The sequence below is a fragment of the Ambystoma mexicanum genome, chromosome 10 (genome assembly GCF_040938575.1).
Source record: "Ambystoma mexicanum isolate Mex_15411 chromosome 10, UKY_AmexF1_1, whole genome shotgun sequence".
NCBI classification, from domain to species: domain Eukaryota; kingdom Metazoa; phylum Chordata; class Amphibia; order Caudata; family Ambystomatidae; genus Ambystoma; species Ambystoma mexicanum.
In genome coordinates, this window is record NC_090932.1 from 1,529,021,330 (window position 1) to 1,529,039,569 (window position 18,240).

An 18,240-nucleotide genomic window follows, 5' to 3' on the forward strand; every position below is an offset into this window, starting at 1 on the left:
CGACTACTCTTCCAGGATCCATGCCTTCTGACCCTTCAAAAGTGTACCTGGACCAACCCGTGGACTGACCAGCTCCCTCCTGGGGTACCTCACAGCAGCCATCTTTGTTCCAAGTAGGTCCTTGGAAGTTTGCAGATCTTTAGCTTATGCCACAAGACACCTTCCCTTGCACTTTCAGCAATCTCGCTTGAAGAGACGCTGTGTTGGGGCTGCTCCTGTGTTCACCATCTGTCGGTTGAGACCTTCCTTGGAACACTCCTTCAATCCCATGAAGTGTCCTGAAGGGGTATGCACCACAGAAGTATCCTTCTTCCATTGTTTAAGGCCCTGGCCTTCAACTGGAAGCCATGTGGAACTTTCCTGTACACTGTGACCAACCAAAATTAAATCCTGATGTTGAAAGGGACCACTGCACCCTCAACCCATGGGCCTTCCTCAATCAGACCAAGCTCAGAAGATGTGTCTCCAATTAATTCCGGAACACCTACAGTGGTCTCTAGAAGAATTGGAGTGAGAGGGGTAAATTAACATATGTGTTTTGGTCTCCCCCTGTATTCCAAAGGGTCACATTGGGTGTAAAGTTCTGACCCCAACTCGCTCTGACCTGAACCTTGGTGGTGGAACCTAGGTTAAGGATCCTTCCCTAGGCCTACCCTAGTGTGCTAGATTGAGACGAGTGCCTATCTGAACTTTACTGAAACTTTAACTTTGGTTGTACCACCACTGGCCACTGCAGTCTTTTGAAAACATACCTGAACTTGAGACTTTTCGGCAGAAGGTCCCATATCATCCTAGGGATTGACTTGAGAAGATTGAGGGAATTTGTCCAGTGGGATTTTTAAGGAGTACTGCCTTTTTTTCTTGCATCAGACTACTCGCCTGTATTGCACTGGTAATTAAGTCATATGCAATTCTATTCTTCCAATGGTGAATGTGTATATATATTTTATAAGGTTTTTGTGAGACTAAGCTTTGATTTGCATATGGTTAGTGTTTAACTAAAGGCCTAATAAATAACTATATTTATATGCTTATGGTCTAACCTGAATTATTGGTGTTGCTCCCAGTGGACCCATTGTGGCCCTAGATCACTCTTCCTGAGACTAGCTTTGACTGTTCAGCTAACTTACTAATTGGGTTTTGGCTAACCTCTCAGTGTCTTCCCAGTTTACCACAAATAGGATGGCCTCCCAAAATCCCCCCACCAGGGCTGATTTTGGAAATCTATCTTATTAGATGACTATGAAGGTTTTACCCCTGAGAGCAACACTTTTGGGTAAAAATGAAAGATGGGTCCAACAAAATTCTACTTATCCTGATGGAACGCCATAAAATGGTCTTTGGAGCATTGGAGTTTTTTTTTTTTCCTGAGGGAGGTTTGAAGAGAATATCCAGAGAGAACTTACACCATTTGAGAAAATCCTAGATACCGCCACAGGCTTGAAGGGACTGATTGGGGCCCTATACACGAGAAGGGGATCCTCTGACAGGTTGAGACAGAGATGGGATGGAGACCTAGAGATGGACCTCTCCCCCCAGATATGGCAGAGAATGTGCCGGTGAGCCTCTCAGGCCTCAATTTCAAGCCAGTATAAATTGCATGCCATTAAATTGTTACACATGTGGCAGTATGACCCGGTCAGTTTGGCCAAAATGTTTCAAAGCGTGAGTCCTATGTGCTGGCATCAGTGTGGTCAAAGGGCCGACTACTGGCATATGTGGTGGGCGTGTGCAGTTGTCCAGTCATAATGGGATGAAGTCCTTAGCTGGATCAGGGACCTCCATGGGATCACGAGACGTAAAACACTTATGCTAGTTTTGTTTGAGCTAGAAGAGCATGAAGGGGAGTATAAACGATTACCAAATATGGCGCATGGCGCGCTTCTAGCGGGGAGGGCATGCCTGGCCACACAGTGGAAGAGAGAGCTACCCCCCTCTAGGAAAGAATGGGTTAATACGGCTAAGAATCTATATCTGATGGAACGCCTAACGGCAATGATACACAGTGACTCTGGGTCTGTGCAAACGGCATGGGCAGGCTTCTGTGAAAAGCACATGCAATAGGTGGGCCCTGTGATTTTGCTGCATGCCTTCGGGACACCACTCACCACCTCAGTTAAGGGATTACCACACGCAGAATGAACTCTATGCCTGTCAGAGAGACTGAAGACTCCCTCAAGAAATGTTACGCAGTATAAGTGATCATGTTAGAGCCGTTCATTGTTAAGCAGGCCTGGGAGGTGGGGAGACTGTTGGAGACGGGGCAGGGGGGCCGGGAGGAACTGCAAAGTGTACATGACAAATCGTTGGTCTATTGTTGTGCATTCTCAGACATGCTCTGATGAGAATACTGTTGTTGAATTCCTTTGTCATTTCGTTTTCTGAAAATTCAATAAAAACAAGTTTAAAAAAAAAAATCTTTGTAAATTATGGGCGTTGCAATCGATCGACAGGGCAAAAATAGTGAGCCATGACCACTCCTGTGGGTCAATGCCATTTCTGCCATCGGCGTCTATTTGATCACAGCATACGTATTTAAGGAATAGAGTTAAATACTCTTAGTATTGTGCACCTGTTTAACCAGTCATTCTTGGCACCGGGGAAAAGGTAGCAGCAGATAGTGAATTTGTTACCTATGCATTTTGTGCACCACTCACTTTTGTATGTAGGTGTATTCTCTGTGGGATATGTTGCTCTGTTGTGTCCATAGTGCGCTCCTTCGCCACTGGGGTCGACTCCTCTCCTGTATCCAATAACAATTCTTCGACACTGTCCATTTCACAGGAGGACTCCAAGACACTTTCGCACTTGTTACCGTCATCGGGCATTTTTACTAACTAACTTGTCAATACCCCACGTTCTTGTTAACTCCTATTTTCCATTGGCACGTTTCCGGGCCTTTTTGGTGTTGACCAGGGCGTTTCCTTCTGTTTCTACCCTATCTTGATTAGCCACTGTGGTGACTTTCCCAAGCTGGGTGTTGTTTTTTTTTTTTTGGGGAGGGTTCATCATTGTTTCAGCCGTCTTCTCTCTTTCCGTGTTAGAATCGGCACTTCCATTTAAGGCGTAAAGCATATTTTCATGCAGCTCATTGTTGTCATTGACAGCTGCAGCAGTGCACTGACCCTTTACTGGCTCTGTACTGCCGCGTCCTCCCAGCTCCTTGTGTCATATCCATCGGGTTAGAGCCGATACCTCTTAATTCAGCCAATGTATTCTGCCGGTTCTCCAAAGTGATAACAGCAGCAGCTGTTATCTTCATGCATTTTTTGCACAATCTGAGCAGTATCTTGATGGCAAACAGACTGCATGGTGTCTACTGCAGCATTATCAACGTAGATGAGGCCACCATTTGCTGAGTCGACCCCATCAGCGGATTTGTCAACAAACAGTATGGGGGGAGCATGGAGGTTTGTAGTCTGAAATACTGGGGCCTGAATGAATATTTCGGTCCACAGTAGTTGGTTCCTGGTCAGTCGTGACAACGTTGGTACCTGCTTGCTGGTTATTAATGCTTTTTTTGGAGCGAGTAGCATAACTCAAGTAGGGAGTTATTGTCTATTACTGATGACTCCGATTGATTGTTTACAGTTTCTCCCGAGTTAAGGCACACCATGGGCTCCGCTGGTCTAGCATGTATCTCGACTTCAAAGAAGTTAGTAATCTTGCTTCCATCATCGGCCACAGCTGTAACCCCACTTTATCCAAGTGCCTGCTTATTAACGTCCTCTGTGCTGGTATTATCGCCATTGCCAGATTTGTTTTGTCTTGGACCCACGTTGAAATTGTCAGGCTTAAACTTTCTTCAGCACACACATCACCTTCCCGTTTTAACTACAATAACACTTGAGAGATAAAAAGCAGGGAATATGTAACCAGTAGTCTTACTTACTTGGTTATTTATCAGATCCAGCACCACCGCCAAACTGTGTCAGCACTTACTCTGCACGTGCCAAACGTGCAAATGCGAGACACATGCAGATTTTAGGCAGTGGGTAGATTGCAGAGTCAAAAGGCTAAAGTAGTACAATCCAAATGACACAGATGCAAGGAGAACTGCAGTCACTGCCAAACTGTCAGCAGTTACTCCGCACTTACCAAACGCGTGCCAAGCATTTGTACAGAACATCCCCCAATGAATGTAAGGATCTGAGAAGGATTGATGTGTAATATTTTGTAGTTGAGGGATAGGATGGCCAATGCAGAACAAATGCTTTAAGATAGCAGCATTTGTTTTTCTGGTGATTAGAGGTATCAGAACAGGAATTGAGTTGTATGGTGCCTAGGTGTTGTGACAGACCTCTGTGCAGAAACAGCCTTCTGAGGCAACACTGGTCTGAACCATGTTGCTTGGTAGGTCTTGGCGTTAGCTTTTTGGGTATAGTCGAGGCAAAGGCGCACTTCAAGGTGACACGCGTCTTGATAAAGTTGAGATGGTAAGCTTAGATTTTGAGAATTTTAAGGAATCAGGAGTAAGATGCGGACACAGGGCAAAGCCTTTTATTAACCAAAGTAAAAAGGGGGTTGGAGAAAATCCTCTTTCGTCCTAACTCTAAGAGGGGGTTTGTCCAAAGTAAAGTTCTCTGTCCAGTGTCCAAATCCTAACCTGATCTGTACATGTTAAATTCAACATAAAGTGAAAAGGGAAAGGTCTCTCAGATGGCCACTCGCAGTTCTTCTCCAACATAAAGTTCCAAAGAAAGGAACTGAGTTCCACAAGTCTCGGCGGGAGGGTTATCTAGGTGGGGTTGGTTCCCTTCCCTCCGTGTTCCTTTAGGTTTCATAAAGTTCACACTCTCAAGGGGTCTGACTCTTCCCTTGAGATTTTCCAGATTTCCACAAGGCCATGAAGCAGCTCCAGTTCTCTTAGCTTCTTGACAGAACCAGGGAAAATTATTCCCTGGTCACAATATGCCCAATTACAGTTCCAGGGGGATTGACTCCCTTTGCCCTAGATTCCACACTCTCCTATTTTGCTTTCAATGATTTTGATCTACACAATTGGGTACAGGTCCCAGACTTGCAATCCTTCTACTTGGTATACTCTCCTTCCAGGGTTTTCTGGACTTGCTTATATATGTTTGGGTGCAGGTCACAGACTCGTAATCCCTATGTCTGGTATATCTCCTGCTGGGGCTTTCTTGACAATGAACAAACTTTCTTTATGTCTCAATGTTAAACAGTTCCAAGATTTTATATTTTCTTCTTTTATAAATTGGATCCTCAACCTGTTCTCATCTGCCTTTGATTCTCTCATCAAATTCTTTGGCCTCCCAGCTCCTCTGTTCAGACTCACCAAGTTCATACATTTCTGTTCTAACAGTACGCGACACATGCCACGAAGTGCCCCGGCGTCCCAACACCCCTCTATGGGCTCACCGGCTTCACTCGGCAGCTCTCTGCGTCCTTCGCGGTCCTCGGTTCTGACAACTGTTTGTTCCCTTGTCCGACAGGCGTCTCGTCGGCTCTCTGGTTCCCACAATGCTGCATACTTCACTCGTAGTTTCGTTCGCTCACAGCATTCAGACGGCGAACCTCCAGCTTCACAGCTTCTTCTGACAGTGCCTCCAGTAGCTTCCTTGTTCCACACTGCAGCTTGCTTCCATCGGATTGCCCGACTCGCGTCGTGAGTAGTGAAACTCCATCTTTACCGACACTTGGTGCTTTTGTATGTCCCGGCACCTATAGTATACTCGCAACAACTACAGTGTGTCTCTTGCTTAGACATTTTAGGATATGAAAGCGCTTTGCTATTAGTCATGACATTAGAACGACTGGATGTTCTTGTATAACATTACAATATGCCATGGAGGATTGGGGAATCACATGGTTGTCAGGCTCCAAGGTGAAAGGGGATACCATGTTCCACCTGCCGAGTCCACTACTCTCCCATGAGGGTCATCTCTACTCATGTGGTCCTCCCTCAGATATCCGCTCCTAGAGTCAGGATCAGGTAGTTTATCTGCTTTTCCCTGGCCACATGAGGAGAGACTTTCCCCAAGGAAACAGTGATGACATCAGTGATGCATTTGAACGTAATGGGTTTAATGTTGATATTCTTGCTGAGGCTGAGCAGGTCACAAGCGCTATCTTCAGAATTGTCTCTACCTACATCAAAAACGTCCAGTATTGCTGTTTAAAGGGACACCAAGGGGAGTCAGAGCAGGCTCTCTCTGAGCCCGGTAGTATAGATTCCTCCAATCTGGCATTGAGGGTGCAGGCCCCCATAGCTGAAAACTCACAAGTAGCTTCGGATTTTCCCACCTTTGCCCTGGGCCTGCTGACTATCATCCTACTGCTTATAAAACATTTTTTGGGCAAATGGGGCTCTCCTCAACTGTGCAGTTATCAGAAATACTAACTATGCACAAGGCATGGTCATCTTTTTTAGATTGGTTTCTCACCTCTGGAGGCACATTTCTTGACATTCTTTTGCATCTTTTCCAGTACGGAGTTCCTCCTCTAATTTATGCTCTGAACTCATTGTCTAGGCTCCATGACACAGCATATGAAAACATTATTACCTGAGCAAGGGGGGGAGGGGCATGACCACCCCCTGCTCAGGTAATATTGCTATTAGTACTGCTGCACGTTGCACTGGTGTACTAATAGTTTTAAAACGAAATCTGTGCCATTTTGCAACTTAAAAACAATGGCTGCCATGGATCGGGGAAAAGGGAACAACACATAGTCCCTTCTCCCTTTCCATGGCTAGCAGTCACGTGTCAGGGAAGCACCAGGAATACTACTGTTCCTGGCACAGGTGAGGGAGAAAGAAAGCGAAAGGTAAATGGGGCGGGGCTGGGGGATGGGACAATATAAGTAGAAAAGGGGGGTGGGAGGACGAGGACGCACTTACCTTACACCCAGCAGGGAAAGATGGCAGCCTCCCGCTCTGAGGAGGCTCGGAGTGGGGGCTTAGCCGTGTAGTTAAACCCCTGATCTGAGCCTCCTCATTGGCTTGGAGAACTAAGCCATGCTCCTGCTGGATACTAATTAAACGAATGACCCGAAGCACTCAGAATATGACAATTCTGGTCCTGATTTGGAGCTCTTTATCTGCATTCTTTCCTTTTCCTTCTCTCTAGCCAGTTCTGCAACTATGCTTGGCTCTGGTTCGTTATGCTAGGGCGGGGGCAACTTGTAGTAAAGCTGAGAAAATCAAAAATTGCTCCCCCAGCCTGTGTAGAGCACAGTCAACACTTGCTCGATCTGCCACTGTATGGATTTTGGGTCAATCCCTGGTCTGATCTACACCGAAGCACCAAGCACAACTTCAGTGCAGATCCAACACTGGACCTCTGCCTCTTGCAATCCATGCAAGAGTTGAATCCCAAAGTCTTAGGGAGAGATATAGTAATAGAGTTGTCAGTACCAAACGTGAAACGTTCTGGAAGAAATGTCTGGTTACGCATTGTTGGAGGCAGCCATAAAGTGTTATCTACGTTCACTGGTGGCTATTTAAAGATGTTCAAATCCTGCCTGCTCTGGGTGCTATTTGAAATGTTGAGGAATCTGTGGGAGGAAGGTTTCCACTACAAGGCTTGTGACTACTGAATGCCGTATTCATGAGCCAGAACATCCAATTAAATCACAGATACTCCAGCCACGAAAATAAGTGCGGCTTGATTCCTGCGACTATGACCAGACTATTGACCAAAGTAATTCACCATGAACACTGTATATTCTGCTACCTCCAGCCAACTTGGGCCAGTTCTTAAAATTTCAATCTTAGCAAAGAAAACAAAACAACCTTCTGGCAACCTCCCAGTGGATGTGAGAATAGTGACCAAGTAGAAAAAACGCATTTGTAAAGCTAAAGGTCAAAATGCTGGAGACAAATCCTTCAGTGTCTGCAGAATAAATCCAAGCATTGAGTGAACAGAGACAAATAACTTGTTCCTATGTATAAAATGTGAAAACATTGCAACCATTTAAAATTGCGCATTAGTAAGGTGGGTGTTTCCTCCACCTAGAATAAGCAAACAATGCACCAAGCACACCTATTAGAGAGTATACTTAGTTTGACTTCAGAGTATGTGGGTTCATATGATTTGTAGGTAAGACTGTTCAAGGTGCGGGGAGAAGTGCTTAGCCTTGGTATCTAGGCTGGAGAGCAGGGACGTCATTTCACCAAAATGCCAGGGGTAGCGGAAGTGACATCACAATGCCACGCCCCCCCAAGAGTGACATCACAGGAAGTGATGACATTTGAACCCGCCCCCATGCGGCATCACAGGATGTGATGTCATTTGACCACGCCCCCACATGACATCACTGGCAGTGACATCATAAAGCATTATCCCTCAGTACACTAAGACAAATATGGTTACGATATCACTGTATTGCGACATTTCATAGAAGAATGGATCTTTGACCGCTCGCCCACCCACAAAGAGATGGTATCCCAGGCCAAGGCCCCCTGCAGTTCATGCATTAGAGGCTGGGACGGGCAGGCTTAGCTGGAACAAACCAGACCACAGTGGCCCTGTGCTGTCCCAGGTGTCCATAATAATTCTGAGGCTGGGTTAGGGTGAGACCAAATACGGGTGATATGATGCAACACGCCTGACTTTTGGGCACGAGCAAAGGTTAAGGGGTCATAACATCATCTATTGGCGCAGCTCCAGGCAATATTGCGTACAGCAATATCTGGCAAGTTTTCCAGTTCAGCATTGTTATTATTGGTCGACCTGGACCATGCCCACACATTGAACAGGTACCATTAATTAACTTTTAAAGTGAACATGTTTGTTGCCCAGTGCCCCAATGTCCTGTGGTGGGTCTGGGAGTAGATATCTACGGGGTGCCCCATCATACAGCTTCCTGCTGATCTCCTATCACATGTACTGCTGGCCAGGCCAGTTTATTTTAAGAAACAGGCTCGGACTGGCCTACAGGGGAATTCCCGAACCAAAAACACAAAATGCTAGTGCGTGCCCGTTTTTTGGTCAAAGTGGGACACTTTTTTGGCCCCAGTGGGCCAGTTTGATAAGTGACTTCACTATGCGGCTAGTAGTTTTGACCACTGTTACTGAATACATATTTTTTTTAAAATGCACACTTTGCATCACATTTTATCAAAAAACTCCACCCTGGGTACTACTCAAACAGTCTGTCACAAAAGGAATAAATTGCCATTTGCAACTGTGGTCCACCTTTTCATTGGTGCCCGAGACAATGTTATGCCCCTGGCCGACCCTGTTGTAAAACTCATTACATGATGTGAACTAAAGTCCATTTAAGTGTGAAAAAAGGAATTAATCAGAGGTAAGATGGAAACAAATGTATAGACTCGGAAAGGGTATTAGAAGTGAGATCCATACATGTTTTAAATAGGCATATGTGCAGCTAATTTAGCTAAACGAGCCGCTGCATTTCTTTTGCCGTGAATCTGGCTCTTAAGGGCAGAGGTCGCCTTACAGGAGGCCTGACCTTCTTGTCCCAGTGGGCATGAGTAAACCCGGATACAACAATTCTCAGCTTGGAGTTGCTTGTAACACATGACACAGCTCAGTTAGAAATAACATGGCATGGGGCTTTCGCGGAGTTAAGCCTGCCCTCCTCTCCTGGAGAATCGCGTGTTAACTGCCTGGATCTTCCTTGAGAAGATAGTCGCATACCTGGCGGCTGTCCCAGCTCAACCCTTGTCATTAAGCTTCCCATAGAAGGCTTGAGTAACTCGGCCACTCTGTCAGAGCTGGTAGTGCTATAAGACCGCAGAGCACTGAGAGGTGGCTAGTCGTGTGACGCAGGGGTGGACTGGGAACTAAAAGAGGCCATGGAAATTATTACAGGGCACCAACACAGGCCCTGGAAATAATGTTCAAAGTGGCCCCATATAACACATTTTCAGCAAGCCCAATGCTTTTCCTATGAGAACATTTGGAAATACCACACAAATGAGACCCAGGGTGCAGAGGCCCACCGGGAAATCTTCAGAGTACGCTATAGGGCAGTCCACCCCTGGTGTGACGCCAGTCGCTTGAGATGACTAGAGAGGCATGGCAAGTGCCAGTGTGTCGAAAGTGAAATGCCAGCACTGGCAGTGAGCCACTTGGCAGCTAAGAATACTGTGACTGTATGATGGCATTATTGGGAAATGTGCGGCTGCACTGCATCTGCAGCTACCAACTAGGCCAATCTTATTTTTAATTACTATTAAGCATATTATGTTTTAGACATTTCTAGTGTATATAAATCCAAAGTGAATCATTCCACAAATTCTTTTGACAATTTACGGATTAAAGTACAAAATATTTTTATTATACAAATGATGTAAATGGCCCAACGCGTTTCAAGTTTCTATCACTTCATCAGGGGCATATATTCATTTTCATATACATTTCTATGAAAAAAAGAGAACATTTAGTGTATTTAGTAATGATCATCACATCAACATATTCAATTTACAAATTGATTCTTGCTATTTCTCAACTAGATTCATATACATGCAGTATCTCATTTCATGGCAATTTATTGCATTTAACCAGACCTAAATAGATCATAGGTGATGGTACTCTGGGTTAAAGACCCTACAGAGGGAACACATTAATTCTAGAGGTTCTGACGGAAATGTTGGTCTAATGTACAGCAAATGATTAGTCAACATAAATAAATCGGTGACAGATGCTTACCCAAGAGTTAAGCACTATATGATTCATCTCCAAGTTTATTAGCTGGAATTGAATGGAACTTAAATCCGCAAGGGATTGGATTCAGTTGCATGCACGACCTGTTAAGGTAGGTACTATTTTAATATGCTTGTTGGGATCCTGTTCTTATGTTAATAAATGAAAGAAATGTTTAAGTAATCGTACCCTATCTTAGTGTGGTATAGAGTCTCCACTTTTCTGGTTCTCCGGATTGGTAGAGATAGAGTGCAGGTACTTCTTACTACAGAAAGCTGTTTGTTAGATTGCAAATCCCTGTACTGGTTGGTACACTAGTCCTAAATACTAAAGAGAGAAGAGATACAATAGTATCTATTGGTAACTTAGTTCATGTCACTATTGTGGATAAATATCCCTAGTTTGAAGGGGATGTACTTACTTTAAGGTCAAGGAATCACTGTCCCAGAGAGGTTAACAAGGAAGAAGCGTTTCCAAATTAATGGTGGCCGGCTCCTGGTCAGGATTTCAACATGAAGGGAAGAATGTGGGTCCCAGTCCCTAAATTTCTGTTTCCTATTAGAAACGAAAATGGGGAAGGTAAGTGACTAGTAGCTAACTGTCTTTATAGTCTGGGCTTTCTAACTATGTTGACTGACTTGTTTTCTTGTTTTTAGGTGGATCCACTGCAAGAAATCGTCCGGACTTCAAAGGAGTGGGAAACAGGAGCCGCGCCTGCCTGTGTGCAGTCTGCTCATGTTTTTATATGAGAAATAGGCGGGTGACGTCATCCGCGCGTGAGTGTTTGACGTCACCCGTCACTTCAATATGGTGGCTGTGTTTGGGATTGCCCTCATGATGTCACCCGCGCATGCGCGGGTGACATCAGTCCTGTGACAAAAGTGTTATCACAATAACAAGTGATGCTGGTGCGTTTAAACATAAAAAATGTCAGATAACGCTGGTGCGTTTAAGCATAGCGAACGTTTATTCTGCACATATGTGTATCTGAGCCAGAAGGGGAGATTTATGTGAGCCATTAAGTAGTGACCTGTGTTCAATAGCATATGATGGTAGCTATGTTAGGAATTGGACTCATAACATCAACGGGTGCGCGGATGGTCATAGTCATGAGAGGAAATCATTCTGGTCCGTTTAGGCATTTGGAGAGTCTGTGCAGCCCATGAGTGGCTAAGTAGATATTCAGGTTTGTTTAAAGTATATGAGGATCTCCCACTGCAAACCCGTTCTCTACAGTGTGAGATTCCATTTTCATAACCTATTACGGTAAACACCTTTAGTATCCCAATGAGGTGGTAACATAGCCGTATATCTGAATAGGTATAAGCAGATATCAGTCTAGTCTGCATCCTTTAAAGTCAAGAGGGAAACTTTGCAATTTCAGCAATGTCCATTAATACGTGGGTGCCAATGTTACGTAACCTAAATAAAATAAGGTTTTTATGTGAGGTACATAGGTACTAATTGGACCAAATTGCTCGTTCTCAATAGTAAGGGTATACATTCTAAGGCTAAAGTGATGGGGTGTACAATCTTAGAGAAAAATCAAATAACCTTTTTAAGAGTATATTGAAGAAGAAGCCACATAATGAGTAATTTTGAGCAGTGTTTTACATAACAGATACGGTAGTGTGTAAAAATGTGTCAGATTGTGTTGCCTTAACTTCATGTGTGTCTTAGCCAACCTAAGGGTGGCTAAGAAAAGCCAAAGAGATGGGGACAGAACATAAGTCCTCAATTAGGACAAAAAACATCAAATCACATGTATTTAGACACTAAAGGGACCTGAAACACAACATCTCCCAGCTAAGAATGGTCATTTTGGAAGTATTACACCCACTCCCACGTGGAGGAGTCTTACCCAAACTGCTAGCACAAAGGGAACTTTTTTGGATCCAGAAATTGGATGCCATGACACTCCAGGGTATTATAAAAACTCCATCCCCTTAAAAGGTAAACTAATAGTGTAACAGCTCCAACCTTAGGTTGGCTAAGACGCACATGAACATGCTGATGTGATGATCATTACTAAATACTCTAAATGTTCTCTTTTTTTCATAGAAATGTATATGAAAATGAATATATGCCCCTGATGAAGAGTGATAGAAACTCGAAACGCGTTGAGCCATTTCCATCATTTGTATAATCAAAATATTTTGTACTTTAAACTAATCCGTAAATTGTCAAAAGAAACGTGTGGAATGATTCACTTTGGATTTATATACACTAGATATGTCTAAAACATAATATGCTTAATAGTCAGTAAAAAGAAGGTTGGCCTAGTTGGTAGCTCCTTCAGGGGGGCACCTAAACAGCAGACCATCCTCCAAATCCAAATACACATTTAGGCTTTGGTCTCATAGATAGTGTGCCGGGGGACACAGGTTTCCTACCCAGGAAATCATCTCTTTTTGCCTCACCCACATTCTAGAGCTGGGATTTGTTTATATAATTATACCAGTACTAGAATATGTTGAAAGGGCTATATTGTAGGATAACAACACCATTGTTTAATCTAGTGCTCTTCTGCATGGTATAAGGCACAGGCATTGCCCAAATGGCCAATATAGGTTCCTTTAAACCTCCTTTCAGTGTCTACTAATTGGCACATGAGGTGCAACAACCCTGGTAATTGCAAAGCACTAAAATGTCATGGTAACATAATAGCATATAGACACACATTGTTATAGGACAAACATGTTACCTCAGACCATGTAGAAACTGAAAGTGGTTTTGTCTTTTGGTCTCTTATTTATTACATTTTTAAAAGTTTTTTTAATGCTTTCAAAGGTAACCAGAAAAGAGACATTCAAGTACCATAAATCGTATGAAAAGGAGATAACAGTAAGTAATCCAGATAAAAGACCAGAAGTCTCTTTCTCCCACCATACTTACCCTCACACCGCCCGCTTGTGTGGGTCCCTTTTCCAAACCTGTTCTCTCATCGGCAACATCCTACAACAACTTGCAGGGTTGAAGCTTACCCAGTCCATTTGCCTCTTAATATTACACTACATTATCAACTGTGTAACAGGGCGAAGAGCAAGATAAACTAAATAAGACAATTAAATATTTTCACACACAAAATGCTGTTTAGGATACACATAGGGTCTGCAAACATACCTTCCTTATACAGAATTTGCTCAAGCTCTCATTGTACCGCAAGATGACAACCTTGTTTGGCAAAGCTGCACAAATACAGAGTCCATTCTCGATCTATAGGAAAGAACAAAAGATGTTGAATTGGCTGCAGAATATGTTGTGCTATATTAAGTAGGTGTTTATTAGGCAGTTCCATATTTATCTAAGTGCTCTTTATCAGGGAAGCTTTAATGACCAGTTCGAAGCAGCAATATCTGTCAGAAGACGACATATGTGGTATGATGCTTTGTGATGCCAGTGCCCAGGCACAGATGATGTATTCTGCCTCAAAAGCATGGGGCACTGCTCCTTGCTCTGTAAACATCAAGGTTTATTCTTGCATTAACAAGTCAAAGCAACCTGCTGAATTCCAACATTGAAAGGAAGATTACTTCGAATATTCTAACATTATGGCTGGGTGACTCGTGTAGATAACCTAAAAAGACCCTAAAAGCAATATGATACTTCATATAACCCTAAAGGAGATGACAACTGATGGTATATTTACTAACATTCTCTAAATTCACAGTGGAAATATAAACATTGATCCAATTAGCATTTTGATAATTCAAATGGTGAATCACTATCCAAAACACTAGGTGCTCTTTAAATGGTCCATTATCTGCAGGCACAATAGGTGCATACTACAAGAAGGAATAACGAACCAAGAGAAATAACCACTTTCTTACGGGGCCTTTGCCCTGTGTTGGGACATTACCCATGTAGTGGCTGTTCCTTTTGTTGATTCACGAAACAATGAATAAATGTTAGTATGGAAATATAAATTGGTAAGTGAAACAATTTAGTAACTGGCAGACAGCAAATGCTGTGTACAGCATTGAGCATCCACGAAAAATACTCCATATAGGCCTGATGACAAGGAATTCTACTGTAAACATTAGCAAACATTATTTATGTATGAGGTCTCAAGTTTTAACTCAACATCTGGAAAATCAAAATTTGGGCTTAGACCACAAAGAGAAACAAACTTCACTTGGTGGCACTTGGAAGCAATGCAGCCAGTTGAAATAGAAATATTGGTTCACTCTGATTTAAGATTGAGCAACAAACCATTCCAAAATGTAATAATTAATCATGGGTTAAATGGGCTAGTAAATTGGAGAGTATTGACAATTTTCACAAAGGCGAGCGGAAGCAGAAATAAGAACAAGAGTTTTATGTGTAGTTTTATTAGGGAAATAATAGAGGTTTGGGGTAGGTTAGTAATCAGGAAAAGGTGAACCAAGATTCAGTCCTTAGCGCTCTTTCCTCCATTCACTCTCGGGCCTGCCACAGTTCTTGCCCTTTCCCTTTTGTGCCCTCTTAGGAGGCACTCCGGTTATCTTGTGGCAATATTGGTCTGTCCCCATACAAAATCCCAGCTCCTTTTTGCATGCTGAAGTGGTTCCCAATCCATTGTACTGTCTTGCATTGTTTCCTGCATCATCCTCCTCTCTTTATTTTCAATTTTGGTAGAATTTTAGTAGTTTCGCTAGGAACATCTGGCAGAGTTGAGGAACATGGACCAACTTTACTTTCCAAGAGGGTTCCTCAAGGGAACTGGCCTTTCCCTCTCCTAGAGTCCTGGCCTTGCCCCTTCAAACTTGCTCTCTACTCCATGGCTTGCATGGTCCTCCTCAATGCCACGCCAAGTGATTGTTCCTGAACGAATCATGAGTTCAATGTTTTCAGCTTAAGGTCTTTCCCCTCACCCTGCCGCAGGCCGTCCTGATGAAGTAAAGTTCTTCTTCCAATTCTCTGACTACTTTCTCCTGGACTTCTTCAACCGCCAACACAAGTTTTGCAACCCCCTGCCTCAGCTGTATCCCTCTCTCACCACAACCTGTGTCTGTTCTCCAACCGTGTCCTGTTTGTTCTCTCCTACCACCATATCATAGGCCTGAATCTCAGTCAGGTACTCCAGCCACCTTCTTCTCACATTCAGACTTTGGCCTTCTACTATTTCTTTTAAACCTGTAACTCTGCTAGCTGTTCATATGTTCATCAACATAGTAGAAATCCTGCTCTCGTCTGGCTAGTGATGCTGGAAAAAGGGCTGCTTTACTACAATGAAGCCTTAAAAAAATAAAGTTCTTGAATTCTGAGAAATGGATAGCTGGTGGAGGCGTGTAACGATGTCAAAGGTGTTTTTTATATTATAGCTAAGGCCAAACTTAGCAGTTACAAACATGGGGCAACAATGAAGCCAGTGATCAGAATCATTGTGGTCTTGAATCTCTAACTTCCGGAGAACTCGCGATGGCAGGAATCAGTGAAAATGTATAGAGGAGGTTGAAGTTCCCCTTCACCAAAAGCACAACCTTCAGTTCTGTGAAAAACAGCTCACACTTCCTGTTGACAATGGAGTCAAACGGATCCACTTGACTGGTTTTCTAAAGGTTGAAGGACCTCTGGCAAAGCTCCTACTCGAGGTGGACTGATCCCTGCCCATTTAGGGAGTCCGCCATAGCATACTCTGTCCCAGCAAGATAGGCTGTTGAGAGGAATGCTGTTCTATAAATATCAGAACCATAGTCGTATCACTTCCCTGTATACGGGCACTGAGCCCCAAAGCAACCATCTTGGTATGGTAGTGCATGGCTACTGTGGTCAGGATTGAGAAACCTTTTCCCTGGACAGATGGAAGAAAGGTTATGAGTGCATGCCTGATCTATCGCAGCTCTAATAGGTTGACACGGAACCTGGACTCTAGCAAGGGCTAAACCCTCTCATGGGAGCACACAAGAGGCACCCATGACCTCTGTGAAATCTGGCCACATTTGCTATAACGGCTACGCTATCAAGTTCTATCAATGGGCCTGCTATGGTAGATCCAATGCATTACAACTTGAAACCTGAAAAAGGTCAATGAAGTTACCTGAAAACAGAGACCACTGAGACAGCAGAAGTTGTTGGGAACTCATTCACAAATGACCACCGGCACCTGAAAAATACAGGTAGCCTCAAGGCGCAAAAGGCAGAGGAAGGCTGAGGTTGGCAGAGAGTAATTGTTCATGACTTGTTAACCATATGGGAGGCATTTGTGGCTCTGTTGTTGGATGGGAAAGCGTTTCCCAAGCAAGTCTCCAATGAAGATCCAATGAACTGGAGAGAATTAGATGGTGTCCCCTATGACTTTAAATTTAGGGAAAAGGCAAAACCATTTAATATATGACATGTGGTGAAAGTGAGACAAAACCTTGGCCCTCTGCATCCTCACACAAGCCACCACAACAAACATCAGATTGATGAAAACCCTTGGGGCGGAGTTTAGGCCAGAAGGAAGAACCTGAAACTGGTAATGGGCACTATCTATGGTGAATCTCATAAACTTCCTGTACTTTTGGATGAATAGCAACATAGAAATTGGCATCCAGTGACACCAAACAATCCGGGATCTATAGCCTCAAAGATCTGTACCAATGTCACCATCTTGAATTTGTCCTGTGCTTGACGCCGAGGAATATTCACAGCATGTGAATCTATGACAGATTGAATGCTGGAGAACACGAGAGACACATACTCAGAAATAACAGTTTGAAAACCTTTATTATCAAACTTTGGAGGGTTGGTGTAGTGCCTATCTGCCCTAACTCTACAGGGGTTGTTCCCTCAACTAATGTTTCTAAGGGCCGTCAATGTCTACGTCCAAAACCAAATTTTGTCTGTTTCCAAACCTATGCTTGCCCTCACTCTTAAACCAAATGTGCTAGGGGGTCTTTTTAAAGGAAAAATGGTGATTAAAAAGAAAATGTAAACCACAGTTGGTTTCAGGTAGACTTACCAATAGTTGTAGTTCTGCCAATTCATAATATCTCAACTCAACAGGGTTGTCCTTGGAACCTTCCACGTAGGGTTCTTGCAGCAAATAAATAAAGTTCACAAGGTCTCTCGGTCTCTTGAGGTTCACCTTCCCCAAGCTTTGATCCTTCCAGTTCCAAACCAAACGACACAGTCTGTTAGGCCTGTTAGGCCTCTGAGGATTCCTTTCCCCAAGTCTAGGCCTCTTCACAAAATTCATCAAATGTCTTCAGTGGGCCATTTAGGGTTCCTTTCCCCAAGCCTAGGCCCCTCTCGTTTCACACAAACACAATGTTCCTCTGGTCAGGATGTACCTTTCACTGTAAGTTCTTTCGTGGGGTAGTATTAGAGACTTTTGAGAATGCTGGGTTCTTTGCTCCTCCCAGGCACAACCACTCTGCCGTCTTATCCCTCTCCTTATTCTCTGGCACCTTTTCCTCTTCTGTGCCTCTTTCACTCTGTCCTTTCTTTACTTTGTTGTCCGCCCTGCACACCTTTTCTTGTTGTGCACACTTGCACCTCCCTTTCCTGTCATGCACACTTACACCTTCTTTCCACCATTCAGTGCTTTTACACACGTCTCTAATTTTCACTTTGCTCTCTTGCACCCTCTGTTTCCTGTGGGTCGCTTGCGCCCTTTTCTCATGTTTGGGTTACTTTCACCCTC

General features: G+C 43.7%; 1 protein-coding gene across 20 annotated transcripts in view; it reads right to left on the reverse strand.

Annotated features, from left to right (window-relative positions):
* CIT (citron rho-interacting serine/threonine kinase) overlaps positions 1 to 18,240 on the reverse strand; it is a 2,264,529-nt gene that overhangs the window by 172,999 nt on the left and 2,073,290 nt on the right. For all 20 annotated transcript variants that reach the window (XM_069619729.1, XM_069619715.1, XM_069619714.1 and 17 more), the window contains one exon: positions 13,755 to 13,847. In XM_069619729.1, the coding sequence (XP_069475830.1) occupies positions 13,755 to 13,847 (93 nt within the window). The remainder of the gene's footprint in view (positions 1 to 13,754; positions 13,848 to 18,240) is intronic.